Source organism: Harpia harpyja, chromosome 12 (genome assembly GCF_026419915.1).
Source record: "Harpia harpyja isolate bHarHar1 chromosome 12, bHarHar1 primary haplotype, whole genome shotgun sequence".
Classification (NCBI taxonomy): Eukaryota; Metazoa; Chordata; class Aves; order Accipitriformes; family Accipitridae; genus Harpia; species Harpia harpyja.
In genome coordinates this window covers 5,219,443-5,234,205 of record NC_068951.1, presented here as the reverse complement: position 1 = coordinate 5,234,205, position 14,763 = coordinate 5,219,443, and the positions used below count along the sequence as shown (strand labels likewise).

The following is a 14,763-nucleotide window of genomic DNA, read 5'->3' as shown; positions in this document are numbered from 1 at the left end:
TTTATCTCCATTGACAGATGTTAATAGAGCAAAATACAATGTGGTGGCTGGTGCAGTGCGGTAATGTCTGCTGCTGATGGCCTGCTTTCTGAGCCCATTAGATTTGTAGATTTATTACAGCCAGGGTATTTTGACCTGAAATGTTCTGTACTGCTTCAATTTGAGTTATGTTTGGTTATGGACATCTATGACTAACCCGAAATCCTGTCTGACTGGACAAAGTCCAGGTTGGTCAACTAATCAGTGAGGCACCATAAGTAAAGAGCATATGCTAAAATACTTCCTGCCTGGGTTTTAGTGCATCTGCATTAGCTTTCGTATGAGAGATGCAGTAAAAGCTTTGTCTTTTGGGGAATCTTCAAAGAAACCGGAAAATAGCTGAATAAAGAAAATGAAGTGGCAGAGTCTGAGTTGAAGTTTAGCACCCAGGAAGATGAGGCTGGCAACGTGATTTGAGGGTGGCTCCACACCTGCCGTGTAGTGTGAGAGTTGGTGCAGTACCATCATACCTGGAGCCTTCCATGCTCCAGCAGCTGTTACGTAGTTTGCTGTTTTGTTTTTAGCTGGTATTTGGAGCTAGAGCTGCTACTACAGCAGCAAAACTTAGCCATGAGAATTCATTAGTGTGCGGGTATGGCCAGTCAGTGCAAACAAGAGCATTAGAAAGGTCACCTTGTTCGCAGGATCAGAACTGGGCCACAAGTGTATGTTTAACTACAGCTGTGCCTCGCAAGAGAATCCCTGTGAAGAACCCCGAGAGCACTCTGTACCCCCAGTAATCTTTGTATTTTAAAGGAGTTCTTTACAGATGGGCTGATGTTAAAATATCAGTTTCTGTTTCTGTAATCATTCTAATCCACCTGTTGAATGTAGCACGTTCTGGACTTCAGTTGTCATGAGTAGGGAAACTAGGTTTCCTCTGTGCACCTGAGTGCACCTTGTGATAAGCTACATGACTAGCAAAGAAGAATCCCACCATCTAGCAACAAGGGGAAGGAAGATGGTTTCTGACCATTTAAAATTGCAACCATATTAGACTATTTCTTTGAAAATGTTTCCTTTTCACTGCCCTCCTATTGGAGCTGGCAGTGGTGGGAGCGTTGCTACAAAGTCAGAGATTTTTCTAGTTCAGCTCTGGGGTTTCAATTGGGTGTTTATTAATATATCCATGCCCCCTGAAACACTGCTTTCTCAAGCAAACTCAGCCTTGTTGTCATGTCAGGAAATATGTGAAGACAAGATTTAAAGGTTTCTGTTTGTTTCTGTTCTGTAAGGATCTTGTATTGTACTTGTTACCAGTGATGCAGCCACATTTATTTGTCAGTGGCTATGGGTGGTAGGAGAAGAGTGAGCATCAGGAAACCTCTGTTCTTTCCTCAACCGCTTACAGCTCATTTTGTGAATTAGGGTAGGTGATTAAATTCTATATCTCAGACTTCCGTTCTTTATCTGCCTTTTCTTAAGTGCTCTGTGATGTGCAGACGAAAGATGCTGCACTGATAAAGAATATGAGAATGCAGACATGCATTCATGCAAATGACTGCAAACTGGGCACATCTGCCCAGCTCTTGGAAAGCTGCCCATTCAGCTGTTGCTGTTGCCAAGTTCAAGCCTCTCTCTCTCATACAAGTAAGCACATTCTTTATTTAGGGCTTGAGGACTATGTTAGTATTTCATCAGCTTGATACCACTTTTGATAAGGGGCTGAATCAAGTCATAATTGTTAATTACACATTCTCATTAAAGCATGTATCTGCTGTGTAATATCAGAAAGATAACAGTGGACAAATACACTGATTACACTGCCTCATCATTCTACAAATCCATCCCTCTGTAACACATCCTGAGACAAGGGAGCATGAAATCAATTACAAAACACCATTTTAAAATGTTGGTGACTTCTGTTGTAGGTGCTGGAGAAATCATATCTCTGCCATTCTGTAATTGAAAGGGACCAGATAAAGTACTTCTTCCTGCTAGCACAGGAAAATTGCAGCTGCAGTGTGTTCTGCCCATGGTATTTCTCACCTTCTAGAAAGCATTGGAGAGAGTTTCTCTGAGGCCTGGTGTGAAAAACATTTAACTCCTTAATAATCACTTATCCGGGATGTTGAAACTTGCCATCCTATTTGATATCTTTCTACCTGACATGAAAAACAAGGGGAGAATGGAAGATGTAAATCTATGTTCCTTTAATACTCTGAGATTTTGTTTCATGATTGCATAAAAACTATTGTTTGGAGATTTTTGTTACTGTGCAGCACTCTTCAGGGATGGTTCATGTTTTCTCTTACAGAATATTGATATTACCAACTTCAGCAGCAGCTGGAGTGATGGGCTGGCTTTCTGCGCTCTCCTGCACACGTATTTGCCTGCACATATTCCTTACCAGGAGCTCAACAGCCAGGATAAAGTAAGTGTTGTTGTACGGGCTGCTACACCATTTGCAGAATTCATAGTGAACATTATCTGTTTTGAGGGGTATGTGGTGGAGAGACAGTGTTGCAAGATCTTGATTGATACAAAATAAGTAGATGGGAGCAACAGTAAGAGACAGGTGTCAGTTGAGAACTTAAAAAGCAAACACAATGGATGAAAAGGGGAAGGAAACCAACGGTGAGCTCCCAGAGCAAAATGCAGGGACTGCTGGATAAAGAGTTAGTGACAAGTTGCCTGAATCCAGTGAGTGCTGCAGCTAAACATGAAGACAGCATCCCTTTTGAAAGGCTAAAGCATTTTTGGACTCCTGAGTTAGCAGCACACATTAGAAGTGCTGGATCAGTAAGCAGCCAGATCATTCATTGAACTACTTGGACAGCGACGTATCTGAAAGTCAGACCATGTCAGCGGATTCCAAAAATGTTATTAAGACCCTCACAAAGGGGAGGAACCTGGATTTACTGGATTTACTTCAGACAGCTAGTATCTATTACAATAAGAATTATACTATATACAGGAATGCCTTATTTAGTTCACACCTCTTCAGAAACCTTTCACTCATAATAAAGACAGAACCTCAGCGGGGTTTTTTGCCCAGTTGTAATCAGTTTCACAAGAACCTATTTGTCAAAAACAGAGGGCTGTAGCTTGGGTAAAAGTAGATGAGCTATTTAAAGACAAAGAACTTGTTTGTGAGTATACTTTACTAATACAAAAAAGTGTCTATGTGGAAGTATTGAATCTAGTGTTTTTCAGTTTTCGAATATACCTGCTTATTTAAACTTACTGATTAACCGGCTGCGGGGTAGGGTTCAGGAATCATACTTTGATGATAATCCTTTTGAATTTTTGTTTTATTTTTACAGAAGAGAAATCTGCTGTTAGCATTTCAAGCTGCTGAAAGTGTGGGCATCAAACCCAGCCTGGTGAGTAACCTTCTTTTAGCAAGGGAAGATTTGCTGCACACGCTGTTCCAAAGCCTTTGTTGCCATGTGGTCAGTCAGTCAGCTTGCACTGAAAATGTTCACATAGCACTAGGGAAGGCTGCACCATCATGTCTGAGAGTTCATAGCGTTAGGAGAACTTCGAGGAAGAATTTCTAGAATCATAGAATTAATATAATTTGAAGGAACTTCTGGAGGTCATCTAGTATTGAAATGAGAGTATTGATTATGTCCTCCGCTTGGAAGCTGATTCCAGATGATTCCTATTTTCATGGGCAGACTTGCCTGTTAGACCATTTTCTTTCCTTTTGTTTTAGCGTTTCAAGAAACAGAAGGATAATTTGTTTGTTAAACTGTTTAAAAAGCCTTTTTGAAAGTCAGTAATATGATGACACAGAAGAGAGAAGTTTAATATGAAGGAAAAAATATTATGGGGTTCATGAGCTAAATACAGAACCAAAGACATGCAAAGAAGCAGCAATTTAAATGGAATTATATAGAGAATTGATCTTTGATTGCAGATGGAAGAAATCTTTTCAGAATGTAAAATGCATATGGCTGTTTAACTAGTTTGTTAACAAGTTTCAGAACTGCACTAGGCCAGTAGATCATTCCCATGGACTTTTATACTGTATGTGGCTTTAAGGAGCTCTGGAGTGGAAGCAGAAGTAGTGTTCAATAGCCACAGCTACTCAGAGCACCCAGTGATATTCCCAGTGGTGGTGCTTGACTAAGTTTTGACAATGTGTCTGTCCTATGCAGGAACTCAGTGAGATGATGTACACAGACCGGCCAGACTGGCAGAGTGTGATGCAGTATGTCGCCCAGATTTACAAGTACTTTGAGACCTGAGATGCAGAGCAAGAGGTGGACAGAAGTGGGGAAGAGAACAAAGAATGCTACAGATGCACTCGATCACTTTAAATATCTGCTTGCTCCTCTTCCACAACCAACCTAAGCTCTTACTTTGAAAGAAAGCTCTTCCATAATTTTGATTACATCTGGGACTGCAACCAAATAAATATCCATTGTCCATCTATACAAACCAAATTCATCTGTAATTTTATTCCCACATGGAAATTGCAAAGCATTTTCAAACACGCGTGGGATATTTCTGAAGAGGATCCCTTGTGCTAAACAATGTTTGCCTCAAACCAGACTCCACCAACAGGAGACCTGCTACAAAATGAAGTTCTAAATCAATGTGGACTATGCTGGCACTCAAGGGAGGCTGGGAGATTAATATTAATACAAAAGCTCACAAAAATGCTCTTCTTGCCAAAACATGCTTAACTCATCCCGAATACATGTTGTTTTCTTGCCTCCATATATTTTATAAAACATCATGACAGGTGCACATAGGTCTGTAGAACCTTAACCTGAGTTATTCTCACACATCTGACCCACTAAGTATACTGGTTTGCTTGTCATAGCTTAACCAGCAGGATAATAATAGGATCATTTGTAACTCAGAAACCACACTCTGTTCCATCACCAGTTAGTGAAAGAACTCTGAAAGATCCTGTTAGGTGCTGGGACTTCATTTCAGATCAAACAGAAGTAATCTCTTTGAGGAAAAATAGGTTTATTACTACAACTTCATTACTTGATTACTATGGGAAGCCAGAGCTTGGTTTCCCGGCTGACTGTGCAGGCACAGTTATCATAGGAATATTGCAAATGCAATTTACTGGCTTTAGTTTGCAAGGTGCCAGTAATCAGGTGATGACTCTCTAAGCAATACAGTGACATCTCAGTAGTTCATATTTTTGTGGATTGAGTGGAGTAACTTCTTTATTCTGTGTCGATCCTGTATAATCAGCACAGATACGTGATTGCTGTGTAGAGGCATGAATCTTGAGGCAGCCTGTGCTCTGTCCAATAAAATGTAGTCCATAGGACACTGTTACATGCTTGGAAGTGATGTTACCCTGTAAAGGAACGCAGTAATACATTAGTACCCATGGAAGTTGCAACCTCACAAGTTACAAAGAATGTAACTGGAACCCCTCTCTGTCTCATGGAAATCTCCAAGGCGCCAGAGAATAGATTTCCAGCTCAATAATACTGTTAGTAAAATGTCTGAAAGATATGGTTTAATTTCCATTATACCGTTTCTCTTATTTCACCTTATGAAATTAAATTTTCTGTTTGTCTCTAAGGATAGCAGGATCAAACAGGCTGCTTAATTTGTTCTAGGAGCGGGTCTTGGGGAGCATGCTTTGTACAGGACCTCATAGAAGGCTGCCTAGCTGCTTTAGATTATGCTGGTAGAAGAAAGTTGTTTAGTTAGCATGTTTAACCCTGTGACCAGACTTGATGCTTTGTGAGTGTTAATCGTAGGGAGCTAGGGATCATTTCTCTCTCACAAAAAATAATAGTGTGTGCTCACTGCTCTTAACTCCTGGAAAAAGGCTGTGGAATCACTTGTTTCTATTTCATGAGAAGGAACTTGGTTTCAGGTTTTCTGGGGCTTTGCAGGTGGCTGATCCTCAGCCTCTGGCTTCCCCACAGTGCTTTGTTGTTTGGGGTTTTTTAACACATTTTAATTAGTAAACAACCTATTTCAGACTTTGGTTTTCTCGCAACAAAATACAGGATTAAGGGATAGATGACAGTGGCCAAGGTCAGTGAGTGTATTGAATAGAAAGGAACTTGGAGGAATGCAGTGTATGCCTATTTCGCAGGAGGAGAAAAGCATCACTTGCTCTTAGTTTTAGTTCGACATTTATTCTAATCCATCGCCCCCAGAAAAGTCTGAGTCCAATCTTTTGAGAGTCTGTCTGATAAAAAAGGACAGTGGCACGCACTTACAGTGCCCTTGCACTCTTTGTGTCATCCTATACTGTGAGAAAGCAGTTTTAAGTGCTGGCCAGAGTTATTTCTTTGCAAGAGAATGCTTTCTAGATTGAATAAACTCTCCATTTTTTTTCAGCACACACTCTGCCATCCCTAGGGAGCATAGGATGAGTTGCTCTAAGTGTTCTCAGATACAAGTCTCCTGTTATGTGATAAGATGGAAGAGAAAAATAGCTGCTAAGCATAGTTCATTTAGGAAGGCAGTCACACTGCAGAGCTCCATTGCCTTGTGGATGCAGCAGGCTCTTTTCCCTTGAGGTATCCATTGGCAGAGAACCCAATTCTCTCCAATGGGCTGTAGTTCAAAGCGTAGTGAAGTCAACACAGAAAATTCCATATTCCTCAGTGGGCTTTGGATCGGGCACTTGCAGGAATGAGAAAAACTGTTTTAATTCCCAGCGTCTGGTAAACATTTCAAAGTCAGAGGGCTCCACTTGATCTAAAAAAGAAAGATAATCTTAACCCTCTGGTCACTGGAAGTGTGTGTTCCATGTGACTGTCAGATGTACACTAAATATGTATGTTATCTAATGTGTCAGTATCATTTGCTTTAAGCGCTGTTCTGACATTTATTCTAATCTGTTTCTCCAAGACTTACTCTAACTTTACAAAACATTCTGTTTGATCTAGCAGCTTTTTTTTTTTTTAATTATTTTTGCAAAGCAATGTTTCTGTCATCTCTTTGCAGCTTATTCTCCCATGCTCCCCAGTAGCATAGACCAAACACTAATTCTGCTCAATTCTAATGGTATATTCTTAAAAGTTTTTTACTTATTTAGGAGTTAGAACAAGGAGCTGTCTGTCAGTAGGGAAGAAGATACTCAGTTTCACCATCTGTTCAATGTTACTTTTCAGTCCTCAAACCTGCAAAACATCTCATGTTGAAATGCTGATACTTGGAGATTGAGAGATGCTCTTCCAGGTTATTTTTTGAGATTAAGAATATTGTTTATTTGTTCATTTAACTCTTACAATGTTGTGTATTTTTTCTTCCTTTTGAACCTTGCACAGTTACATTTCTAGATCTGGATTTTGAGAAATTACTGTTGTTTTTTCATGCTGCCTTAAAATTTGAATATGAATTTAAATTTGACCCACACAAGATGCTGCAGACTAGCCTGATTTTCAGAAAATCTACAGGCCCTTGTAAGACATCTCAAATTTGAACTGCAAAATTAAAGTTCTGGCTGCCTTTAAAATTAGAGAGTTTGTCATTAAGTTAAGCTAGAGGGTATAGGGATAGTCTTCATAGAAGTTCTGAGAATCCTTTGAAAATGTCCTAGAATGGAACATGTGATGATATGACATGGATGGTGTAATGCGTTGTATCAGTTAACAGTTTGCCTAAACTGCCTGAATCCTTCCTGACTTTGCCTCTTAGGAGTAATGGATCTTGCCCTGATTCAGGCAGATGAAATCTCTTTACCATGTCACCATATGCTCCCTAACTATACAGTCACTCTTAAACATACCTGCACATGCTTGTATGTGTGTACTTGGGTAATCTGCTGGACTACAAGAAACCAAATAGCTGATTTTGGATGAGCACGTGAGAAGAATGGTTAGGATGGGGATTTCCGTGAAGTTCCATGGAGGGATATCGCATCGTGTGACTGTTGTACTATAGCTGTTAGAGAGGAAAGGAGATTAAAGTGTGAAAAGTATACAATCTGACTCCCAGAATTTCTGGTGAGTCATAGAAAGTACAAATTGTTTCATGGCTTGGGAAGGTACAGAGGCGTTGAGAAGCGAGCCCAGAGTCAGCCCTCTAAGAAGGTTTTCTGGAAAGGCTGATGAGCTGTTTCTGAAAGTACGCAATGAAACTGAATAGAGTGGAAGTCTGGCGTGTGAGGAGAGGGGCATATATGGGACATACATACCTGGGCCATTGTGGACAGCAAAGGACATAAGCTTGAGAGTCCTTACTGGCTGTCATCTTGAGTGACATTTCTCCTAAGAGTGCAGCCTGGGGTGGATCTCAGAAGATGAGGAGGGAAGAGAGCGGAGAGCTTGCTCCCTTTGCCAGGTTCCCCTTCCTGTGCCTGTGACAGTCACGGAAATGCAAAGGGGACAGAGATTTCCTGGTTCTTCCTGTGCTGCAGCAAGGCAGCTGTACTAAGCAGAGTGATTTTTGACTTATGCATGTTCTCCGGTTTCCTCTCAGTGAGACACATTCTCTTTGAGTTTTGGCAGGTTTTCTTTTTGTAATTTGAAGTTGTTTTTTACAGGTTTTCTCTATGATTTTTATTGTTTTGTATGTGCAACCAGTTATGTGCAAGTTTTCTGTCCAAACCAAATAAGTGCAAACTGGCAGAATGATCGGTTCTTCCCTGTTTGATTCCTGACCTGGAACTCTTCAAAATCTACCTTTTTGCTTCACTGACTTTCTCCCTCCCTCGGCAATGAAAATACGAGCATTGGCTCATTAGTTTGTTTGTACCACCCTCATCTTCCCGTGCTTACGGTACGGGGTCTTCCAGCAGGAAGTATCTGATGGGGCCAGCTGTTTGCAAAGCTGTGCCTTGTGTGTCTGATAAAAGGCAGAGTCTGTATGGGATGAGATTATGCATTTTCCTGTCAGAAGAGGGCTTTTGCCTAAAAAGACTCAGGGCACTGAGCGTTAAGACATTTTTAAACCCAGCAATAACTTCTACTATGCTAGACTATATTGGTTCTTACCAACTCCAGTGCCATTTAGACTCACTTACCAATATGGTGTAGAATCAAGCTTATAACTGAACTGCAATTAACATTTTTCTCAGCTGATGGTCTCTACATTTTTGACTTGCACGTGTGCCAAGTTCCACTGGGCAGTGCTGGACACAACGTTTTTATTGAGTGTTGGTCCAGGCTTGAGTTTGTCATATGGGATAATCACCTCTAACAGTCAAGTACTTTTAGCTTTCTCTATTGGGTACAGACGTTACATCGTAATCTAATTTATACAAAGAGCACATTAGAATGTATATACTAGGCATTGCCAGATTTGGACATGCTAATATTTAAAGATTAACATTATTAAAATGTATGATGCAAAAATCTGTGTAATATTTCTAATAAATCTTTTTCTGTTTCTGATGTTTGTTGTAATGTTTCAAATACCTACATATAAAACAGATTCTTCGGCAGTCTGCTGGGAAGCAGGACCCCCAGGAGAGTTTTTAAAAGATACTCATGGTTCATTGATTCTCCTACGCTGGTAGCAAAGAAAATTTGGTCAGAATCTTGTTTTCATAAACACATCAAGTTCCATTTTTTAAGTGACTTAGATGCATTTGGATGCCTTTCAGAAGATTGTCTTGGGGATAAAGGAGTGCAAGAGATCTCTCAGTGTCTGAAACAAATAGTATTGAAGAGACAGTAGGAAATCATCCTAGTGCAAAGGCAAGGAAAGAACACAGAAGAAACCAGTATGTCTCTGCATTAGGAGCTCTTTAATGACTAGAGGATTAAGAAGGAAGTCAAAAAGTGGAAGCAAGGACTCATTGGAGTAAGTATAAAAATAAGTCACCGGTAAGCTAAGAGGCAAGATGAGTTACAGCTCACAGGGTACAGTCCACTTAGTAGATAGCGACAGGACATGACGCATGATGCAGAGGATGAGCACAGTGCATGCATAGTGCTAGAAAGATTCCTCTGCTCTTCTGTGAAACAAACCATACAAGCGTAAGAGACTGAAATCCTACGGGCATGCCAGTGACCAGACTTGGCCCTATTCTGTTTCCCACAACAGAGAGGACTGGCAGCTGCTGATCTTTTGAAAGGAAGCCAGAGCATCCTGACTGAGTCCACACCTTGCAGATGGAGCGTCACCATCCGACTAGTGACACTGCTAGGGAAAATGAAGTTTATGTTGGAATTTCAAGTAGGGCTGAGTGAATGGAAAAGAGGGCAAAAATAATGACTCCCTGTCAAAACCAGAATGCCAAGCAACGACGCTTATGGTGACATTTATTAGAAGCACTCTCTATGGAGTAAAGGAGGGCTTCCTAAATTCTAGGCTCTATCCCTAGATAGAATTCCTTTTTCCAGCCTGCACAAAGGCAGCTGTGGAGGCCTGCCTTTGCTGCTGAGGAATTCAGCCCCATGGATGCTGTGCTCCAGCCACTATCCAGTCTATGTACAGAGCTTTCAAAGATGCTGAGATCAAATTCCGGAATACTTTTCACAGAGGCTGCTTTTATCTCGTGACCGTAGTGGCAATACTAGAACAATGGAAATCGCTGAGTCAGCAAAGTAAATAAGAAGATAAAAGAAATGGGTATTTAAATCTGTTCAAGTCTCTCAGGTACATTTGTGTCCAGCTGGGTAGATGAAACCTTATGGGGAAAAACTTCTCATTTACATAATCCAAAGTTCTTTGCCGTTCCCTACCTAAGTATCGTGTTTCAGCCCTGGATTTTTAATGCTGGGCTGATCCTTTCTTGTGGCAATGTCACAGGCAAAGCAATGTTGTTTTGATGATTTGTCTGATCTGGGTAGGTTTATCTCCTGGACAAAGTATGACCACATGAAATGGCAGACTAGAGTTCCTAATTTTTTCAAGCTGCCACTGCACTATTTTGAAGGTTTGCTGTAGCTCTTAGAAAGCACTAGACTCAATACTTGCACCTCGGTTGTCTTCTGCAAAGGAATTCTCAGAACCAGCCCTGTCTTGCTATCTGGAAATCTCACCATCACCAGGAATGCAGGCTCATATTATGTTTGAAGTGTAAAGAGCAGGACTCTGCTTAGAGTTCATTGATTGTGTGACCTTGGAATAAGGCAGTTCATGTCCATCTGTCTAAATTCCCAATCCATTGATCTGTTTTCTCTATCCTTCTGTCTGTCCTTGTCTTTTTTAGCTATAAAAACTTCGGGCCAACAGCTGGATTTACTAGGAGTTTATACAGCCTCCAACCTCAAGCTAGAGTTAATATGCAGTATTATAATAAAACTAATTAATAATCAGACCAGATTGGTTTTGTAATGTTGTTTAGTCCCAATAGGGTGAAATCCTGGTTGTCTAGCCCTGCTCAGGGAAGCTGTGATCTATCCGGACTCCCCACCTGCATTTGTGACACAAGTAGAAATGACCGTGTAACGTAAGCCGGTTACAGGTTGGCCTTCAAAGCTGTGTGTGACTGACTACCTCGTTTCCATCTTCCTGTGACCCAGCCAGATCTTGGCTGAGACATAAATTTGGTCATTTCTGTCTGCATGTTGCAGCCACTGCAATAAGTGAGGGGTTTAGGGTTTTTTTTCTATTACTCAAACTGTTAGGTGTGCTTAGAGGACATTATCCTTCACGTCTGGTAGCACCCAGCAATTTTTTGATGGGGATAGACTCTCGAGTCCCGGGATGTGGAAAGGCAAAAATCCTTTCTGCCTTACAGACCAGAGAACAAAAATTGCATGTGATGAGTCTCAATCCCGTTCTCTGTCTATAAAGAGATATTAGTCTCCTGAGACAGTGCTGTCAGAGTTAATCTGTTCTTTGTACAGTATGGAGATACCAGTGGGTAGCAAGATACCTGTTATTGCAGCTACTTTAGTTCATGTTTGCTTTGGTTTTAAACAAATGATCAAACAAGATATCTCTCTCTGTTGGCTCTATAAAAACCTGTCCACATAATCCTTGTTTGGACTGTAATTGCTACAAAACACAAAGTCGTGCTATCACAGACTGTGACACAAAGCTTCAGCCAAACAACCACTCACAAAAAATATTTGTGTTAAAATAGATGCACTGCTCTGCTGCTTGACTTCAGCAGGTTACTGAAGCTGTGCCGGTGCCTTTGCGGTGGTAAGTATACGCTGGGAAGCCAGCAAAAAATTAACAGCCCAGCAATCAGGATCTACAGTTGGAAAGGATGTAAGACAATTCTTATTTTTGGTCAGAATTGGCTATATTCAGCCATTTGCAACTCTTAACGTCTGTGAATTCCCTTGTTATCTTTCAGAAAATAGGTTCTGCTTAGGAACAATTGATTCCAAAGACCTGCTGCCTCTTGCTGCCAGACTTGGTATTTCCATTCCTGAAGTAAGCTGTTAGATGCTTACAGGCTGTGCTGTCTCAACTGTTTTCAGAATACATTCCCGGTGCTTTGATTTATTTGTTGGGAAAAGCTGGATTCTCTGTGGAGATTGTCAGTGAGTAAAATATGCGGATATGTTTGCAAGTGGTTCAGCAAGAGACTGAAAATGAAAGTTGAGGCCAATATTTTCCCAGGATTATTTGTGGCTGGTTGTAGATGAGGTGAGATGACAAGATTCAGGACTGCTTTACTGCTTAGTACGCTTTCATTGCCAAGTGTCTCCTAATGCTTAGAAAACATAGATTGGGGTGGAAAGAAGCATTCCCTTCCTGACGGGTGCACATTCTTCTATTTATTTGAGATGGAGAGGTTTTTATTTGTTTGTATCATGAACTCAGACCTCTCTGTGAACACACAGACCTGCTCCAAACACGGATTCCAGCATTTTGAGGTTTGTGTTCAGCTGGAGCCCCTGGCAGCGACAGATGAAAGCAAAGTGCCGTGACCTGATCTATATTTGAAGCTGAAGACAACGCAGTGTAGTCTAAAGTTTAAAGCCCAGGATGAGCTCGAGGAGTCTTGCATTCCCAAAATGGTCAGAGACCTTCCACAGGAACTGAGGCAGGTGTGCTAGTCACAAACATGGTGTCAACCTATGTGAACCCATTTGTGATTCCATGACATGTGATGAAAAGGAAACTCTTGTTTTGGGGAAAAGCTTATTAACATATTTTTCAGCCTCCCCCATCTCTGAGCCAACCCTTTCATGTCCCCCCTTAGTCATTAATAATGCTCATTTTACCCCAAATTCCCAGGCTCCTGATACCTAAACGGGTGGGACCTCAGATCGTGGTTCTGTTTTAAGTTCTGAACTACGCTGCTTGCTTACTTTGAGGGATGTTGGGACTCCTATCAGGTCTTCCCAGAGACACTGGGCTTCAAAATCTTCAGAGTCATCATGCTTTCCAGAGACCATCACCGCCAGAAATTTTCCTGGAAGAGCAGAAGTTTCTGTAGTGCTGTGATTCAGAATGGCCTTGTTTTCAATTTGGCTTTTTAAAGCGCATGTGGCTCAGGAGAAAGGAAAAGGGATGTAAGGTGCAGTATGCAGGAAGCAGTTCCTTCCTGATCCCCATATTGACCAGCTTCCAGAGCCAGGCAAACACCTTACCCCATCTTCTTGTGCTGTCCAGCTACCAGTGTCTATAAAATAACGACTTTGTATCTCTCCTCTTTTTAGGCTGCATTAGCTGTAGTGATGTTTGGACAGGAAATCAGTGCAGGTGAGCATTAGTTGAGAAGTTGTCCTGGTTATCCGTGTGCTTGAAAGATGTAAGCCGTAATAGATGGTAAAGAAGCATAAGCAATACGAGTAGAATGAGAAGTCTTCCAGATGGAGACTCGATGGGCTGTAAAGGTCAGAACCGGGTGGCTGAAGTCTCACAGGTATAGTTTTTCAGAATTTGATGCTGGAAAACTATAGGCACAAACTCTGGGTAACAGGACCGTGAAGTAAATGTCACGCAGAAAAGATGGCAGATTATGGGGGCAATCAGTGTTTTTTTTATTGAGCATAGCAGGAAGAAAATGAAAGCTGTAAAATGCCAATGTGGGTAAACATTATTCACATATCTAGCATGTGAACTGCTGTCCCTTCTTAAGTACATAGTAATGACCGAGGTTTTATCCTTACCCACACATCATGAGTTTAAGCTGGTTAAAGAGAAAGTAACAAGATTAAGAGAATTAACATGGGAGCAAGTGCTTTTTCTAACCTGCTCCACACAGACAGCTGGACACCTGTGCAAAGCTCCATTTTTCCACTTCTCTTGGCTTAGAAAGAGTATATGGCAGTTCAAACCCTTGCTCCACCTTGATGTGCTGTAATTTTTTTTCTCAGACAGCTCATCCTTTCTCTCACATAGTAAGCCACTCCCACACTCTAATCAAGGAAGCTAACGAACTCCTCAGGTTAGTGATTCAGCAGGACGTACCCAATGTTCTCCCAGCAGGATTAAGCTCCTGGGAAGCGAGGCTACCAGTATGACTCTGCTTGGCTTTTCCAGTTATAAAATGTCTGTTATTTTCTTTGCCAAAATAAAAACTATAGCCAGGGCAGTTACAATGAAAGCAGTGAGCGTGGCCTTTTGCTTATTTGTAATGCAGCTACTCATATTCAATTCAGACAACCCAACATGTCTGAATAGCACAGCAATAATAATAATAATAATATATGCATAGCTCAGCCCTTGAGAGCAATTGTACCGCCAAGGCCCTGGAGAGCCATTCTGGGAAGGGAGAGTTCAGTCTGAAGCTTGCAACGGGGCTAGTAATAGTAATAATAAATCATATGCCATGGGATAGCGCAGTCCAGGTTTCAGGTTCTTTCCCTTCAGCTGTGATTAAGACATTGCTTTCATAGCAACTAAGCTAGGAGGGTTTCTGATACAGCCTTGCAAGGATGGAAACCACACTAACCGAGTTCTTGGGCTTTAGCAGTGTTT

The 14,763-nt window shown here is 41.2% G+C and overlaps 1 protein-coding gene across 4 annotated transcripts in view; it reads left to right on the top strand.

The window, feature by feature from the left end:
- Positions 1 to 9,320, top strand: part of SPECC1 (sperm antigen with calponin homology and coiled-coil domains 1) — a 102,273-nt gene extending 92,953 nt beyond the window's left edge. For all 4 annotated transcript variants that reach the window (XM_052803361.1, XM_052803360.1, XM_052803359.1 and 1 more), the window contains 3 exons: positions 2,297 to 2,413; positions 3,306 to 3,365; positions 4,146 to 9,320. In XM_052803361.1, the coding sequence (XP_052659321.1) occupies positions 2,297 to 2,413; positions 3,306 to 3,365; positions 4,146 to 4,235 (267 nt within the window). In that variant the 3' untranslated portion in view covers positions 4,236 to 9,320. The remainder of the gene's footprint in view (positions 1 to 2,296; positions 2,414 to 3,305; positions 3,366 to 4,145) is intronic.
- Positions 9,321 to 14,763: the final 5,443 nt, after the last annotated feature.